General features: G+C 40.2%; 1 protein-coding gene and 1 long non-coding RNA gene across 11 annotated transcripts in view; one reads left to right on the forward strand and one right to left on the reverse strand.

Moving 5' to 3' along the window:
* PNPT1 (polyribonucleotide nucleotidyltransferase 1) overlaps nucleotides 1-563 on the reverse strand; it is a 48949-nt gene extending 48386 nt beyond the window's left edge. Inside the window, exon 1 of one of the 2 annotated variants that reach the window (XM_019425818.2) lies at nucleotides 370-563. In XM_019425818.2, coding sequence (XP_019281363.2) covers nucleotides 370-530 — 161 coding nt within the window. In that variant the 5' untranslated portion in view covers nucleotides 531-563. The remainder of the gene's footprint in view (nucleotides 1-369) is intronic. The other variant, XM_019425893.2, reaches the window with a different exon arrangement.
* The window catches only part of LOC109253222 (uncharacterized), a 202978-nt gene continuing 184194 nt past the window's right edge, over nucleotides 542-19325 (forward strand). For 5 of the 9 annotated variants that reach the window (XR_008417850.1, XR_002074367.2, XR_008417849.1 and 2 more), the window contains exons 1-2: nucleotides 542-733; nucleotides 7938-8015. This is a non-coding gene — a long non-coding RNA (uncharacterized LOC109253222). Of the gene's footprint in view, nucleotides 734-7937; nucleotides 8016-8288; nucleotides 8553-14118; nucleotides 14197-18663; nucleotides 18973-19325 lie in introns of those variants that run through there. The other 4 variants (XR_002074301.2, XR_002074343.2, XR_002074326.2 and 1 more) reach the window with 4 other exon arrangements.

A 19325-nucleotide genomic window follows, 5' to 3' on the forward strand; every position in this document is an offset into this window, starting at 1 on the left:
GATGACGTAGGCATCCATTATCAACTCATTATCCCGAGGTGGAATGTTACCCACTTAGGAGTCCAGGAATCCAAGCAAATAAAGGAGATGAAAGCCAAGTACACAGACTCAGCTGGAGAAAGGAAACCGGAACAGGGTAAAAGGGAGGACCGAGAGGCAAAGGACATGAGGCTGAGACAGCGCGGCAAAGGGGAGGGTGCCAGCAGACAGACTCCAAACCCGGAAAGGGAAATCCAGCATTTTACGTTTGGGGTACAGAGGGGTAAACGAGACTTGTGTTGCCGGATTTCTAGCCTGGGAGATGAATATACATGCGATAGCTAGACAGGATGCCTTGCGAAAGGACAGAGAACGTACACCGTTACTCACCTGCTGCCTAAGTCCACGGCCACGGCTCGGAACCCCGCGCCACCCCACAGTGCTCGCACCTGCAACTGGGTGAGCGCCCGGTCCCGCCCAGGCAGGCGGAGGGGACCATCGCCGAGCGGCCGAAGCCGCAGGCACGAGCAGCAACGCCTGTAGGCCGCCATGACACCCGGCACGCGATCACCCCGGGCTTCACCCTGATTGGCTCACTCTGCAGACGGTGGGGCGGAGCCTTATGCAGTTTTGTTTCCGTAGTGCCTGGGGGCGGGGAACGCGGGGTTGCGGATTACTTGGCCGCTTCCTACGAAGACTAGAGAGGGTCAAACATAGCTGAACGCAGTTGTGACAACCTGTTTTTCCTATTGAGGTATCTACCAGTGAAAGACAATTGGAAACGTAATGCCGTGTGTGTGTGTGTGTGTGTGTGTGTGTGTGTGTGTGTGTGTGTGTGCGCGCGCGCGCTCGGGCGCTATCGTAGTTTTAAAAAGTTCTAGAATAATGTATATGTTTAATAAGTAAAGTATAGTAATAAGAGAAGCCACCAGACAACTCATTATTATTTGGCTTCTGTGAACTGGCAATTACAGAATTTGTGTTGTGGTCCATGGAAAGAGGTCTCGCCGCTTCTCTGCCCTGGTTTTTACTTTATAAATTTCACGCAAATATTACTGCAAAGGTTTATGTTAATTTATTTCTAGTAAGTTAATTTCACTTCTTATTGACCTGTATCATTTTAGATATCTTTAACATCATTTGTGATTCATCTTCATTTCCATTGTTAATATTTAGCAATTCATTTCTCTGCCCCTTTTGATCAAATGTTAATCTTTTTTAAACCAACTTTTATTAAATGCAAAATGCCAGCTAGTATTTAAAGGAAATGTTTCGGAAAATGAAGAAAAAGAATTTTTGGAATTCGAATTTGGTAAATTTTTAGGGAGTAGATAAATCTCTCCCACTCCTCTTAATCTTGTCTGTTAGAAAATTTTCATAATGGTTCCTTGAATAAACCAGTGATTTTTTTTTATTATTATTATGAGGGTCATATTTCTCTTTTAAGGTCGTAACTTCCTTCCTCCAAAGAAATCCAAACAAAAAAATCCAACACACAGTGGAACATGGTTTTAAGAAATAAAAATGTTGAACTTCAAACAAATGATTTAGTGGCAAAGCAGCTCCCTGACACCTTAGTTTCCAGGAGCTGTTATCACTGATTTTGGAAGGGATTACTACTAACACTGCTTAGGGGTATTTAGTGTTAAATAAGTTTTTTGCCTCTTGCTCTACATATGACTTTACTTTGTGTTGCCACAATGTTTTCAAGACCAATCTATTGAAACCTGTCCTAATGACAAATCTGTCATAATCTATTTGCCACAATACAACATGACTTTGGATTTATAAAATAAGAATACCAAATCACCTTTTGGTAAAGCACTTAAGTACTATAAAATCTTTCATTTAGGTGGTGTTGCCTACTAATTTAGAGCATAAACTTGAAGTTAGTCTTGAGTGGTCCCAATCTAAGCTCTGCCATTTACTAGTTGTCTGACTCTACCTTTCTAAGCCTCAGATTCCTCATTTATAGAAATGGTTACTAATATGTATCTTCTGGGGTTTTTGTAAAGGTTAAATGTGATAGAGAATGTAAAATGTTAATCACAGTACCTGGCACATTGTCAGCACTCAGTAAATGGCAGATTCAGCTTTGATCCATCCTTTTCTTAATTTTCCCTCTAGTTTCCTCTGAAATACTGAACAACCGTCTTTCCTGTAGAGCCCCATGGATCTATTAAACTTTCATCCATCTGGAAATACTGGAAAGCAATATTCACACATTAAGTCCACCTGTTTCTTCACACCCACCCAAAATAACTGATATGGTAGTAATTGGATCATAAATTTAAAGGTAAAGGTGGGTATCGAAATTTGTTATAAAGTAGTCATAAAGATGACCCAGACTATGTTTATATTGAGTGTGGTGTCTCTCTTGATCAGATGAAGGCCCCCAAATGTGGGGTGACAATTGGGTGAAAAGTTTCACCCAAGGCAGAACAAAGGAGATAGTTTACTGAATATACTACAAGGGAGCAGTGGGCAAGACGGCAGAGGAGAGGCTGTCTGCAATGAGGCAGTGGGGGCTGTATTTAAAGGGAGAAAGTGAGGAGGTATGGCGACGTTGGGAATTTTTTTCTATTTTGGTAACTGCTGTCCACTGGTTAGTTAGGGTCTATGGGTATTTTGAGGTGAGTCGCCTGATGGTCCTGTCTGTATTCAGCCAGAGTGTCGCTGTGGGCCCTTCCTACATTCTATTGCTCAAGCCTGTTTGCCTAACAGTGGCCACTACATTATGTATCTTAAGATTAACACAGAAACAGGGTGCCTGGATGGCTCAGTCGGTTAAGCGTTCGACTTCTGCTCCGGCCATGATCTCATGGTCTGTGGGTTCCAGCCCTGTGTCAGGCTCTGTGCTGACAGCTCAGAGCCTGGAGCCTGCTTTGAATTCTGTGTCTCTCTCTTGCTTTCTGCCCCTCCCCCACTCATTCTCTGTCTCTCTTGCTCTCTCAAAACAATAAACGTTAAAAAAAAAAAGATTAACACAAAAGCAAAAATATAAAAAGTTTAAATTGTTGTGGTTGTGAGATAGGGAACCTGAAGAATTCCTTAAAAATGTGGCTTTTGCTCCTTTTCCTGCTCCTGTTCATGCTACGACCTGCACCACCACTTTACATGTGCCTCAGAATGTAAATAGTGTGTGTCCCCCTTGTAAGGGACAAGGAGTTAAGGATTTCTTTAGAATATAGAACATCTATGGAAGGACCAGATGAGAATGATGGGACAAAGCTATCATATGCATATTCCAGACAACCAGGAGCTAGGCTTCTCAACGCCAAGACCTGCTGGCTCCAAGGAATGACACCTGGGCCCTGTCTTTATTCTAACCAGTCCCTGGATGCCTGAGAGGACAGGTATACCAGGCCACAATCCTCAGTAAAAAACCCCCAGACCTCAAACAAAGACAAGACTCATACTCCTTTCCTTTCTGAGTCTCCCAGACACTCCATCTGTATCTGCTCTCTCTATATCTTCAATTAACTTTGCTCTCACTTCCTGCTGGCTCATGTTTGATTTCCATCCTATGTGAAGCCAAGGACCATTTTGGCTGGTCCTGGGGGACCCCCTCTGGGTCCCTGGACCTGGCCTGCCAGCATCATTTGTATTTAAAGAAGCTATGATTCACTGAGGTTCAATCTGAGATGTCACATTCTAGAAATATAGTTCTGCCAAGTATAGTTCAACAGCCAAAATATAATTTAAGAGGAAGTTCTTTACCTATAACTCCTGAAGAACATTAAAGATGATCTAATTTAAATCTACCAGCAATATTTTTCAGATCTCCTTTTCTCTTTTTTTCAAACTCCAATGAATGTGCATCCAAATAGTTAATACCACTGCCTGCTCTGAATGGCAATTTCGTTTAAGTAAAACATCATTGCATTAAATTACTGTTAATTAAAATTTAATTTGATTTGTAGTTTGGCTTATGAAGTATATACAATTGTTTCAGTTTGATGACTGTATAAGAGGTACCAGACTAAGGAGTTTGTGTCTTCTTATGTATTTGTACAAAAAGTATCAGTGGACACCAAGTCCGCTGATACTTTTTTCTCTTAAAGAAGTGTAGGCTGCTCAACTTTAAGAAGACTGCTCTATGTCACTGCCAGAGGGAGTTTTCTAAATCACAGCCTAATTGTATCTCCATTCTGATTAATTTTCTTTAATCACTTCCTAATCTTTATTCTACAGGATAAAAATCTAAACTGCTTTGTGTTGACTACAAACTTTGCCTTTTAGACTCATCAGTTTTGACTTTCTACCTATTTTCTTCTCTTCTCATTTTATAATCCAAGGAAACAACTACTTGTTCCCCTCCTAACATACAACCCTCTCTTCTGCCTCTGTGTCTTTGCATGTATGAGTCTCTGTGCTTGGTACATTTTCTCTCCTGTCAGTCTGGCACACTCAATCTTCAGGTCTTAATACTGGAGGTCTTCAATATTAGCCTCTCTGACTTCTGCATACTGACTTGTGGGTACAATCTATGACCGCCCTTCCACTTTATTAATTAATATGTGTAGTCATTATTTCATCCATGGAAATGAATGTGGGAGTAGGTATTGCACAGTGGTTAAAAGTGCTGGCCTTGGCATCAGATTCTCTAGGTTTGAATTTCACCTGTTACTTCCTAACCATGTGACTCTTGTTAAGTTGCTTACCCTTTCTATGCCTCAGTTTCCTCACTTGTAAAGTAAAAATATCTACCTCTTAGGGTTGTTAGGCAGATTTAAGTGCAATCTTATTTTTATGGAACTTAGCATAGTCTTTGGCATACCTACTTTATGCCAGGCAGTATGCTAGGCTCAGGGCATACAGGCGTGTAAGACAATCACAGGGCATAATAATTCCTGCATTATTAGCTTGAAGTTTAGTATGAGAGACTGACAAAAACACAACCAAACAAATAAAAAGAAAAAGCAGAGGGTGATGGTAAGAAGAAAATAAACTAGGTGAGAAGATAGGGAACAATGAGATGGAAGAACTTACTTCAAATAAGGTGGCCAGGAAAAGCCATTCTGCAGAGACATTAAAGCCACCCTGAGGGATGAAAAGGAGACAAGTTCTGAAACATGGGGCCAGGTTGGAGCAGTGACTGGGAAGGGGGACGGTTGTCCCTGAGTCTGCAGAGTTTGGCTTTTATGAGGACTTGGAAAAGCCAGTGTGGCTAGAGAGTAGTAAGTAGGGGTGTGGCAAAGATGAGGTAGGGGAAGACTACACTGTAAAGTTTAAACAGAGAAATGTCATGACCTAGTCTACATTTTAAGATGGTCCCTCTGACTGCTGAGTCTAGAATTGATTGGAGGAAGATAAGAAATAGGTGTAGAAATCAGAAGTAATATGGTGACGAGGGTGACAAAGAGAAAGGATGGGCAGATCTGGAATATATTTTAGCTTGTTGATGAATTGGATACTGGCAGGGGTGAATTAAGATAATTAACAGGATCAGATGAGTCAGAAATGCAGTGTAGGAGACACCCAGAAGTAGCTGTCAAGGCAGTTGGATCTGAGTGTAGAACTCAAGGAAAGGAATGGTAATTGGGTGCCTGGGTGGCTCAGTCCTTTAAGTATCTGACTTCAGCTCATGTCATGATCTCACAGTTCATGGGGTTCGAGCCCCGCCTCAGGCTCTGTGCTGACAGCTCAGAGCCTGGAGCCTGCTTTGGATTCTGTGTCTCCCTCTTTCTCTCTCCTCCTCCCCCACTCATGCTCTCTCTCTCTCTCAAAAATAAGGAAACATTAAAAAAAAATTCAAAAAAAGTAATCAGCATACCAGTGATATCACAAGCCATGGAAATGCATAATATCACTTAGAAAGATGGTAGAGAGAAGAAGGAAGGTTCAGGTTTGCACCCTGAGGAGGGAGAGGCTGCCAAGGTTATGGAGGTGGATCCCGTGGTGATGCAGTAGTCAAGCTAGGATGATTATACTGGGTATTTTCCATTTGCACCCACTCCATCCATACCGTCGGCTCTTCTCTGTGCCCCCATAGGTCTGATGCATGGATAGCAGCACGCCAACTCCCTGGCTCTTTTTTGGTTTGGTCAGCCAATGAGAGACACCAGCAGCCGATGAAAGGGTAGGATGAGGGAGAAACTAAAAGTATAGAACATAATTACTTATGATGTGGCATTGACTGCAGCTGCCTGCTACCTGCTTGCTGGGCTCTAGCTATCACTCCAATTGCTATTTTTTCTCCTTGCCACTTTAAGTCTTCACAGTTTCCCATCATTGGTCATCACTCAGTGCCTTCAGCATTCCTCATCATTAGTTCCACAATCTGCCTTGCCCACCAGAAATAGTCTCTTCATTAAGTTCTCTTTAGAACTCATCTGAGTGTGCCCTCTGTTCCCTGTTTCCCTTTGCACTGCTTCTCTGGGAGCATGCCCTGGCCTATCTCCCGGCAGTAGACCACCATTACTTGTTAGGAGTAGCTTGTTACCCTGGAGGTGGGAGGTGAGGGGTGTGCAGTGCTATCTGCTGTTCTGACTAACCCTCAGTCTTAGGAAGGTAATGTGTCCATGAATTCTTAGTGCTCATGCCCCTCTCCCAGCTGTAATTCTGGGCCCAGCATGTATTCTACCCTTTCCCCTGGGGTAAAGCATTATGTTCTATTCCTTCTTCTACCTGGGTTTTCACAGCGCCTTAAGATTAACAGTATTTGTCACATTCCCACAGAGCATAGAGCTTTGATTCCTATGGAGAGATAGGGGAGGAGAATCCAGTAGGGCTTTTGCTTTCCCCACAGCGCTGCCGGGTGCCTTCCCCAGACCTGCACCTTTGTCAGGAGTTTTGCTTTTACCCCAGTCTTTTTTGTGAGTGCTCGGTGAAGTCCAAGAAGAGCCTGTGAGAGGTTGTGAATTCCTGTGTCTGCAGTCTCCATGGGTTCTATCTACTCTCATTAGTCCACACTGAGCCATTAGCGATTGGTTAAAAAATCTAGTTGGATTCTTTTTACCCATGTCTGTTGGTGACTATGTTGGGTGAGCAAGAGCTCATGTCCTCTTTGTCTTTGGAGACTCTTATCTTTAGATTTCAGATTCACTGGTTTTTCTGTCACTTTTAGCTCTCTGATGGGTTTCAGAAGAGTTGTGAATTTTCAGACTCTCCGGCTTTGTTGTAACTGTTGTTACTATTACTCTTGTTATAAGGATGGGATGCTGTTTCCAGATTTCTGAATCCTAAGCAGAAGTGGGTCTCACATGCATTTGAAGACCTCTTTTCTCCATTAGTCTGGAGAAATGAAAAAAGGGCATAATTTGTTCACTATTTTTTGTAACTTGCTTCTGCCTCCATAATTTTTCTGGTTCTTAAGAATTGGGACACAGGAACAGGGAATAGAAGAAGGATGAAAGAATTCAAATTCTGGAGCCAGTGGAATTTTTATTTGACTGATGCTTGTTGGTTTTCATGTCCACTATTACTGCAGATGTACAAAAGCTGGCTATGATATGGGGTGGATGTGGGAATTGCCTGGTGACCTCTGCTGGGACCTCCAAAACGGCATAGTTTCCTAATGTGGGTACTCTTGGGGTGACCCTTTGTGACCTTCCCAGCTTCCACTCCTGGTGGTCTGTTGCACAGCTTCTTAGTGCTGAGATCCTCTTGTCTTGGCTCTTATCCTTCTTGGGTGAAATACCATCAAAACAGCTTCCCTGGGTTCTTTTGGCCCACATATTCACACATCTTTGCCCCCAAAACAAGTGGAATTGAAGCTTCTCTCAAACACTGATTTCTTGCCTGGTCATTGCAGGTGAATTCAGTAAGCCTCTACCTTCCAAATTCTCTTAAATGGGAAGCAGGCGCTGGTGTCTATATTCTTAAATGCCCCTGTATGGCCATTTTGTAGTAGCAAAGTGGACCCTCATCCAAAATTTGGCATGAATGTCAAGACTGATGTTCTCTGCCCTCCTTTTATCTGCCTTAAAGCTGAACACAAATTTCCCTTTGTGAAGGTGGCGTAAATATACCCCATCTCCTGTACCAGGACGAGGAAAGTGACCATTGTCTAGAAATGGAAGGCTGGCATTAAGGTGAGTCTGCATCAACATACTTTACTAAAATAACTCTTCCATTAGTTTCCCTCATTTATTTCCTACTCACTTTCCCACAATTTATCACCAAACCTCCCTTTACTTTGTCTAGTTTTTTTCTACAATTTATTGCCCTTTGATAAAATGTACAACCTCTGAATCTAACTACATCCTTAGGTTTTCCCTTTTTTCTGTGAAGCCCCTATACATGTAAAAATATTAACATCAACAATATTTGCATGCCTTTTGTCCTGTTGATCTGTCTTTTGTCAGTTTAATTCACAGGCCTCAGTACTGAAATAAGTGGATAGAGCAAAAGCTTAAGAAAACACCTTTTCATCATTGTCATGGATTCATTAAGAAAGCCATGACTGGGGGCGCCTTGGTGGCTTGGTCGGTTGAGCGTCCGACTTCGGCTCAGGTCATGATCTCACGGTCCATGAGTTTGAGCCCCGCGTTGGGCTCTGTGCTGACAGCTCAGAGCCTGGAGCCTGTTTCGGATTCTGTGTCTCCCTCTCTCTCTGCCCCTCCCCTGTTCATGCTCTGTTTCTCTCTGTCTCAAAAATAAATAAACGTTAAGAAAAAAAAAAAAAAAAAAAAAAAAAGAAAGCCATGACTGGATTCAACCACTGGCTCACATTTTCTGCTATGAGGAAAGCAGTAAAGGTTTACTCCTTTGGAATGGGCACCTAGCCTTGCTAGTATAGATAGTAGACATCTCTTATGTATCTTCACTGGGAACCAAGTGACCTAAGCAGTTTTGAGGTTCTGGGTCATTTGGATAACTGAAAACTCCCACCTTCAGAGAGAGGGTAGGAGCAGATTTGGTAACCCATGGTAATACTTGCTACTACATATTTGGACAAGAATTCGGGATAGTGAAAACCCCTTCAGCTTGTTTCTTGGTGTACTGAAAATTTCCTCCATCCCAATAAAAGAGAATCAGAAAGACATCTGCCCCAGTAAGGGGATCATCCCTAATTTTTTGATACCTTAAAATAGCTAGGGTTCAGTATTCAGACCCTCAGTCTATAGCTGTCTCCCTCTGTGTCAAGATACCTCCAATCACCATTATGGTTATTTATTTTCTTCTGCCACCACTAGTCATTGTAATTTTTCCTAATAGATTGATTTTCCTGTACTGACCACACTCCTGATGCCTTCAATTCATTGTCACAAATTACCTCAGACAGAGTGTTACCGAATTGTGATGAACAGAATCAATTTACAAATAGACTTTTGCATGAGTTGTGTGTCTTTAGAATTCTAACTAACTGAAACCTGCATTAGATTATTTAAATTTTCATGTTGGTTAGTTGTTTGTAGGATATTGGGATCATTGTTCCTTCCCACAAAAGTTTCTTTAAAGTCAGCTTGAATGAACAGTAATTGAGCACAAAAGGCTGACCTTGCCAACACTGCATTGCATGCTCAGTCAAATTAGTTCAGACCATTATGGTTTATATTAACTATATTTGTCATTTGTAATTAACATGGATTAAGATTTGGAGGAGAGTTCTGGTACTTGTTTTTGGTTGATTATGCTAGTGGGAATTTCAGACCATATTAACATTTTCTGTTGCTTCTTAAGTTTATTTTGTGTTTTCTTAACAGAATAATTATATCTTTGATCTGATTTTGGAATAGTCTGGCTAATGTTTGCTCAGGAAGAAAATAAAACCATCCCTTACCCAATTTTCTGCTTCTCCCTTTGACAAGTATATAAAAGGTTGATCGGGAGAGAAGCAAACCATACATTTGAGTTTTGGCTCATTGTATAAGATGATGATAATGATCCAAATTTAGAATGTCATGAAATCTCTTAAGGTTTTGTTTTAAAATGCACTTACCATGTCTTGGATATGAAACAGGTGGTTCTGCAGACAGGCCTGAGTTATCGCCAATGAACAGACTATTGTGTGCAAAGTAGCTTTTCATTATCATTGTTAACCCTCATTAAAATCACAAACCTTTAGCTTTTCACAGCTTTGTTTTCTTTTAAAGAGATGATGTTCAAGGTTTTTGAAATGTCTACGTTTTCTTGAAATGTTTTCATTTAAAATAAAACTTCTTTTGTGGTTATACACATGCATCAGTATTATGAGAGAGGAGGGTTTGAAGCTGAGCAGTAATATTAGTTTTAATATTTTGTTGTCTTTTTCAAAAGTCTTTCATAAAACTTTCAAAAATTAATAAATTCATAAAAATTTCATTTGGGCATCTGTATTTGCATTTTCTCTTCCTTTAAACAATCCCTGTGTCTTTTTCCTGCTGGCAATATGCATCATCCTCATTACCACTAAACATTTATGGAACAATATACCATATGTAAGAAAACAGCAATTTCTGTAGCAAATGCCTGCACATTTTTGCTCTTTAAACACAAACTCCCATGGACTCATTGCAAGGTAATATCAGGGTGAGGAAGGCATTTGAGATTTCTTTTAGGCCTCAACCTACTTCTCATTAGGCCTCCTTTAATTTGGTTTTGGCCTTAGACATAGCTTAGTTTAATTGTTCATAGCTGGTTTGCTTCACTTTCCCCCTCAAAGTTTAACTCTTCTAGTCCTCCCAGTATTTTCTTATGGAAAATTTTAGATTGAGTTTTTATCTCTTGTAAAGTTTGGTTGCTTTGATGGTTAAGAAGGTACACTTCAGTCAAACCTTGAATTCTATGTACATTCAAATTGTTGCTCTTTTTGAATTTTGAAATGGTACTTAGAGTATTAGGGTTCAGTTTCAACAATAATTTATTGAGTGTTGGGTATAGGCACTATGCTATTTTCACATTTGCTGTTTTACTTAATTATAAAGAATAAGGGATCATGGCTATAAAGACTTGACCTAATATAAATTCATGAGCAATGTGTTATGGGGGAATTCAGACCATATGGAAGACTATCTTCTCTTAAGAAATTTGAAAGGAGGTATACAAATATAGTGAGATTACATTTTGAGATACTTATTCTTCCTTTCCAATATTTTCTGCTATCCTACCACTCTCCCACACTCAGGAGGTGACCTGAGTGTAGTATTCTCACTGCCCCTAAGCAAGGTTGTTACAAGAAAGAAAATAATAAATACTTGGTTTATGACTTTAAAAATAGATGCAGACAATACTTTGAAAGAAATTATTTGTGAGATACAGGGCAGAAAGTTCTGCACATCATACAAAACAGATTAGGAAGAATACAGGATGATGTAAATTCATTTTTCCAGTTTTTAAAAAGATGTCCGAGAGAGAGAGGTTAAACACAGGTGTGAGAGGGGCAGCAATAGGAACTTCATGGAAGCTTGAATATCTGTGAGAAGAGAGGACTGCAGCCATATGAGCTATTTTCAGTCCCCTAAAGAGCCATTCTGGCATATGCCTTGATGATTTTGTTCATCATCATTTTTTGCCTATATTTCTTCTGACTGATGTGTGTCTTTTGCTATACAACTCCAGTGTCATTTCTGTTGGGAGGTCTTCCTAAGCGCCCCCACTCTACTGAATTTCTATAAGTGGTAAAGGATTAACTCACTAGTAAAGGATTAATTGGTTGGATTAATTTATCCAAACCCTGCACATTCTGAGGATCTTCAGGACTGGTCTTGACCACCTCCTGGGAGGTAACCTCTGATGCCTTGAATATTCTTCCTGATAACTGTGTCTTTGTATACCTGAGACTTTGTATCACACTAGATAGCTTATGTATGCTAACCCTGTTGGTGGCAAATGCTTGTTTTTTTATGCCTTGGGCTTTGGGTCATCTGCATCAGTTTGACCTTTGGGTGGGGAGCTGGCGACTGTCATATAAGACTTCATTGCTTCATGCCTATGTGATTATCCCCAATAAAAACCCTGTAACAAAGATCTCAGGTGGGTTTCCTTAGTTGGCAACACTTTGCATGTGTTGTTATGCATCATTGCTGGGAGAACTAAGCACTGTCCATGAGACTCCTCAGGGACAGAACAATTGGAAGATTGAATATGGTTTCTCTTGGACTCTGCCCTATGCCCTTTTCCCTTGCTTATTTTAATCTGTATCATTTTGCTGTAATAAACCATGACTGTGAATATAATAGCTTCTCTGTATACTGTGAATCTTTCTAGTGAATCCTAGAACCTGAGGGTGGTCTTCATACTCTACAATAATTTTTGGTTATAACACATTATACTTCTATTCATTCATTAGTTTATTTATCCATCCATGCATTTGACTAATTAACTACTGAATGCCCACTATGTACCAGATATTGCTAAGCCCTGAAGTATGAGAATGAGCATGATAGGCAAAATTCCTACCTTTGTGAATTTATAGTCTGGTGGGACAAAGGGAGAAGGAAACAGATAAAACAATTTGGTATGGTAGCAGCTATTATGGACATAGTACAAGATGACATGAAGAACAGAGACCTCAGACTCCAACACAATCTGGTGGGAAGGGGTGTCAGGTAAGCTGCTTGATAAGTAGGGAAGTGGCAAAGGGATAGAAAAACAGTGGTTATGCAGATTCAACACATATACAAAAGCCAGAAAGTAAGAGACAAGTGAAGTGAATTCATTGTGTCTGGATAAGCCTGTTTGAGGGAGAAAGTGACAAGAGATGAGGCTAGAGAAGGGGCCAGATGATGCAGGGTTCTGTTAGCCGCATTACGGAGTATGGTTTTTATCCTACAATGAGTGGGAAGTCATTGAAGGGTTACAAGCAGGTGAGTGACTTGATTGGATTTGCTTTTAGAAAGAACACTCTGGCTGTGGTTTGTAAGAATGCATTGGTAAAGCACAAGCATAGAGGGGGCAGACTCATTAGGAGACTATTGCAGAAATCCAGATATGAGATGATGGAGGTCTAAACTGGGTTGTTGGGAGTTCATTGGAAAAGAGTGGATAGATTCACAAGATGCTTAGGAGGTAGAATTGATAAGACTAGCTGATACGTTGGATACTGGGGAGAGGGCATGAAAAGAGTTAAATATGACATAGTATGCCCATCTTAAAAAGGTGTGAGCAGCTGTGCCTCTGTTAGAGAGGTGTGAAGAAAGTCAGATTTAGGAAAAAAGATGAATTCAAGTTTGGTCATGTTGATGTTGCTTAATGTTTTTTTTCTCCTCTAGTCTGTAATCTCCATTCAGTCAGCTAGTTGTCCCAATGCCGTTGTTAAAAAAATATAATCTATTTTGCTATAATTCAATAGTATCATTCCTAAGATACTTTTCACAACATAAAGTATGTTATCAAAACAATTGTTTCAGTAGCAACAGGAAATTAGGGGTTAGAGAATTTTAGATTGGCAATAACCAAGTTATTTTTGCTGCAGGGATTTCAATAATAAAGGAATTTTGAATATAAATGTATTTAGTTACTAGATGCTAAAAATAATAAATTATATTAAAACTGACAAAACACACTTCATTTTCTTTACATTCCACTCACTCCAGAGCCTCATTTTGCTCTTTAATCTTTGGCCTTACCTGGCGATTTTGCTTGCAGCACAATTCATGAATATCAAAGTTAACATAAGAAAAAACATATACTCAAATAAATATCGGACATGCCAACAGAGTAGCCAGCCATTCCAGGAAAGTGGTTCTGTGTCCTATGTCTCATACACATTTTCTCTACTCACTCAGCATTAGCTCCCTATCACAATCAAATTATTAAACTATTAGTCACATTGTATCATATATATATATATATATATATATATATATATATATATATATATAGTGAAAATTAACACTGTTGGAGAAATGGTTGCTATCTCGCCACCCCCAATGATGTGATATATGCCACCTTTGAAATATGCTCAATTCCAACTAATTTATGTTTAAAAAAAGCTCTCCAGGGTATGCTGATAACTCAGTCAGCTTTCTGTATGATGTCTATGAAGAATGTAAAGATATGTGCTATAAGCCAGAATTCCTTCTCTCTACCAAATCACAGTCCTGCAAGTGAAATGGCATGAACATAACATTTCAGTTTAACTAACATTTATTGAGTGTGTGAGACACTGGGCTAGGAGTCAGAGCTACAAAGACAAGTCATGGTCTTTGCCCTCAAGCCTGGTAATGGGAGAAGCAAGTGCATAACCAGATGTTTGTTTTAAAATATGGTAAGAAGCCATGTGCAAGACTACTGAAGAATTCCAGGAAAGCTTCTGGGAGAGATGAATTTTGAACTGGACCAAAATAACAGGTATGAGTTCATTAGGTAGAGAAGAGGGACTGAGGGTACCAAGGGCTATTGCTGGCACAACAAATTGTATCCTGTGTGAATGGTATCCCCAAGGGTAATGCAACACAGAACCCTGCAAAAGGAGTGTTGATGAGAAGGTTAATCCAGGCAAGAACAAAGGCAGAGAAGTGTAAAATAACAGTGTGTTCAAGGAACTAGAATCCGTTTGCAGTTACTCAACTGTAAAGTGAAGGTGGAAAGTAGTAGGATGCAAAGTGGAGGATGGAAGTTTCTCTGCTGTGGATCTTGGACTGTGCTCTGTGGGCAGTGGAGAACCTACAGATGGTATTAAGCAGCAGAGTGGTGTGGAGTTTTGAATTTCCAAGAGATGTCTTGTGTGGTGAGTTGATGCATTTGAGGAAGTAAGTAAGATCAGATATAAGAACAGAGTTGACACTAATTGCTATAGTTCTGTGAACGATAAGGGGGAACCTAAACCAGGGCATTATAAGAGTACTCAGTGGGAGCAAATGTAAGAGATATTTGGGGAGTACAAAATCTGGACCCTGATTTACTGTGAGGGGTGAGGCTGAGGGAAGGAGGAGGATTCAGGATAACTCCCAGGTTTCTGAAAGGTTTAGACTTGAGAGATGATGACATCAGATGCGAAGTTTGAGGTACTTGTCAACCACTCCCGTGGATTTGTCCTGTAGCACAAGGTGAGAAACAATAAATGGCACAGGGGAAGTAGAAACAAAATTTAGAGGAGCAGAAGTAAATTCTAGTTTGCATAATCAGGAATGATGGAATCATAAAGAAAGTAGTATTTGGATGTAGGCCTTGAAGGATTGGTAAGATTTGCATTTAGCTGACATGATGGGGTGGAAATGTCCCAGAGAAGGCATGGATACCCTCAGGATATTGTTTGAGAAGAGGTGAGACTTCCTGTTTGTGACTGGAGTAAAGAGTTTGCTAAGCATGATAAAGAGGATGTGACTGGAGTGGTGGGTTGGAACCAAGTCATGAATGTCTTAGGGTTCTATGCCTAATGGGCCTTGGGCTTTGCATTGGGCAAATGTGCAAGCAGAGCCATGCTTTGGGAAGAATGATCTTGGGTAGTAAATGAGACAAAATAGAGGTAGAGAGATTGAAGCCAGACAGAAGAGTCAGGATGGTGCACCAGAATGCTAGAAACAGGAATAAAGAGGAGGGGACCAGCAGTGAAAACGATTGGGTAGTTCACTGCATTTGGTAGTGTGGCTTAGGTCAAATGTTATAAATGGTTGGATTACAAGGGATTGAGAACATGCTGCTGCCTCCATAGAAATAAAGGAGTCTAAGAGGAACAGATTTATAAAGATAATGGGGCACCTTCAAAGAGAATACTACTTGTGTCCCTACTTGTCTTTTTCTTTATTATTGGCAAAAAGATTTAAAAAAAGGGAGGCGGTAGTATGCCTCCTTATACTGGTTGACTATAGTTAGAAATTCTTGGCTTTAAATCTCTGCTCTGCTCTTTATTAGCTGTGTGCACTTGGGTGAGAGTTCTAAGCACTTTAAGTCTGAGTTTCCTGATCTGGAACATGGAAATAGGAAGACATCCAGTAAGCTTGTGAATAACACATAGTTTACATTGAATAAATGCTAGCTGCTATTATTAGAATTCTAAAAAGAAGGAAATGCAGAATAGAATTCTAATTCAGTTACTATGTTCAAAAATACAATTTGTTCAAAATTTTCATCAGCTCTTCTGATGGACTGAAGGGTTGGTAGGAAAACATTGATGTCATGTTATAATAATCCAGCTGGTGGTTACTAGCAACCATGCAAACTCTAGAGATTACCTCTTCGACTTAATATCTTATAGATGTCCTGACTTGAATCCCTTAGACCTGGCTCTGAACCTATAGCTCTGTGCTGTGAATTCAGAGAGATCCACGCGGTGGGTCAGGATAGTTTACAAAATACAAAAGATTGTTTTATATAATGTCAAGTAAATGGAAACAAGGCTGATGACTTCAGTGAAAGTCGTAGGCATTTTCAAGTGAGACCAGTAGAATTAATTAATTTATTAATTTATTTATTTATTCTCTCTTTCTGAGAGAGTCAGAGCGTGAGGGCGGGAGGGGTATAGAGAGAGAGGGAGGCACAGAATCCGAAGCAGGCTCCAGGCTCCAAGTAGTCAGCACAGAGCCCTGTGCGGGGCTGGAACTCATGAACTGTGAGATCATGACCTGAGCCAAAGTCGGACACTCAACAGACTGAGCCACCCAGGTGCCCCCAGTAGAATACATTTATAACTTGAGATAATTTTAAGAGTTTTCCAGAATTCTAGTTATGTGTATTAACGTGCTATTTAGGTGCTTTGGAGTCTATAATGTAAATAAAAATATTTTTTGTCATCATCATAGTAATTGATTCTTGCAGGAATCATCAATGGAGCTAAAACTAGTGGGTAAAAATCTGAGGAGTAACAGATTTGATTTAGATCAATCTCATCTAAAATTTAGCTTCCTTCGGTTTTCATAACAGTTCCAAAATATCTCTCCTCAAGTCAGTCTTTTTTCTTATATTTGTCCTCAATACACAATACATTCACTGACTTCAAAAAGTTCAAAAAGTAATGGAAATCTCATTTATTGCTGTTTAGCATGGGAAACACTCCTGCAGCCTTTGGACCATGGAGAATTCAGTTCCCACCAGAGGGCGCTCGGTTGTCACTTAAGTCACCATTTTGGGTTTTGGGACTTCCTTTGTAACTCAAAAAGTAAAATGGAATTTTTATTTTGTACATTTGTAGGTGAACTTAGAGATTTGAGGATTAATGTAACTAACATTTTAAAGCTTGGGTAGGTCTTGCTTTTACTTCCAGGTTAAGGACAATTACCTAAATGACATATCAATCAGAATCCCTTACCAGAAACCAAAAACCAAAAACCAAACAAAAACAAAACAAAACCACTATAGAACACAAAGCAAAACAAAACAAGTGAACGTCCATTTTTTGTTTTATTTTGTTTGTTTTTTTCAGCAAACACTTCCAGTCTTGGTTCATTGCAGGTTTGAGAGCCATAGTTTCTTCTTCACCTCATTCACTTACTCTGGAATTAGGTCATGAAAGGAGAGTTGGGGCCAGGATGGGAGAAACTCAGTTTCAGGGCCTAGGTGCAAGGTGCTGACACTCCCGTGAGTCTTGCTTCTTTCCCAGAATGGTCTTGCCTTCCTTGAGACTGTGTCAGGTGTTCTCAAAGTCTCTCCACCAGCAACATCAGCATCACCTGGGAACTTGTTAGAGGGCAAATTCTTGGGCCTTACTCCAGACCTACTGAGTCAGAATTTCTGGGGGTGGTGCCCAGCAATCTGCATTTTAACAAGTTCTCTGAGTGATTCTGATGTATGCTACAGTTTGAGAACCACTAAGCTAGACACTTTGTTTTTGCAAGGCAAGCTGCTTTTGGGCAATAGGAGCCTCAGGATTATTGTTTAGTTTCCATTCCAAGAATTAGGAGCAGACTTTCTCTAGGCCAGGTCTCAAAACTTTTAGGTAAAAGGTAGTATCAAAGTGGTTTTCTGCCTGCTTCAAGCTTCCAGAGAAACTTGTTTTTCACCAGTCTAAGCAGAGGTACCAGCCCATGGAAGGAAGTTTTGGAAATAGATCACTCACATGTAGAAGGAACCAAGAGAATCCGTTAAGAATTTAGGAAGGAAGTGTAGTGTGATGGTTAGGCCTACAGATTCTGGATCCATCTTGCCTGCTGTGACAGCTCTGTGTGATCTTGGGCAAGCTATTATTGTTTTACCTGTCTAGAACTCAATTTCCTTATCTGCATATTAGGGATGATAATAGTACCTATGTCATATGCTTGTTTTGAGAACTAAATTAGACAAGATTTCTAATGTGATGAGAACAGACCATTGGCACAATGTAAATGTTTAGAAATACTGTGCTCTCCACAGCACAGGCCCCCCCTACCATCCTACCAGCACAATACTGTCCCTTTTGGCTAGCAGCAAAACAACCATAATCATACTTTTTCCCCAATTCTTAATGGGAAAATCTTAATGTAAACGATCTCCATCACATTTATACAGGTGACAGGAGTCCTAGGAGCTCCTTTGGAATCAGAAATTTTCTTTTAATTTCAGCCCTCCTACCTAATAGATGTTCAGCTTTGAGCAAATTACTTAACCTCTCTTTAAATCTCACTTTCATTTTTATTTGTAAAATGAGATTATAATTCACATCTTCTAGGGTTTAGTGTGGGAGAAAGGAACACAGTCAGTGGGCAAATTGTAGAAATAAAGCACCGTTATCTGTATACTACTGCTCCCAGGAAATGCCATAAAGAGAGTAGGATAGTTCTTGGCACATAAGAGGGCTCAGTACACATTTGTTCCTTTTCATTCACAGCTTATACATTTTGAGTATTTAGGGATCTTTTAAATCACCAAAGCACTAATTATGTTCTCGTACTGTTTACTTTTCAGCTTCACACTTCAGCTCCTGAATTTCTGGCCTGGAGTGACTGGGAGAGTCTTGTTTTCCCTTCTTCTCACATGGGAACCTTTTGGGCTAGATTTTCTAGTCAGCTCTTTCCCGTTTCTTTAGGCCGACTTGCCCCCAAGATCACAAAACTCATATTTTTCATTTTAGAAAATTTGGAACATTTCAATAAAGCATAAATAAGAAAACGAACATTGCCAATTCCTCTCCAAAAGAAAACATCGTAAATGATTTGGTATATTTCCTGCTAGACTTTCCTACCTTTGCTTCAATAAAATTGCTATCATAAAGTATGTTCAATTTTCCTTCTTGCCTTGGGGTTTCTACAGATGTGATCCTCCTGGCCTGGCATGTCCTTCCATGGCCTAGGATGCTCCTTATTTCCCCACCCCTTCATCCTATCCCAGCCACCCCTGATGTTTCAGATGAGGCCAGGTTTCTGTATTAGACATTTTTAAAGCATGCTATACTCTTTCTGGACCTACTTCTGGTTCTTAGTGATATACAGTATTTACTGGGTGAGTATGTGAGCAGTATTTATCTCCATGACTAAACTGTAAGCTCCAGGACAGTAGGAACCATGTCTGGTTTACTTACAACTGCATTCCAAGTGCCACCACAAAGCTGGACACATAGTGTATCCTCA

The sequence above is a fragment of the Panthera pardus genome, unplaced genomic scaffold (assembly GCF_024362965.1).
Source record: "Panthera pardus isolate Hobbes unplaced genomic scaffold, ASM2436296v1 HiC_scaffold_25, whole genome shotgun sequence".
Classification (NCBI taxonomy): domain Eukaryota; kingdom Metazoa; phylum Chordata; class Mammalia; order Carnivora; family Felidae; genus Panthera; species Panthera pardus.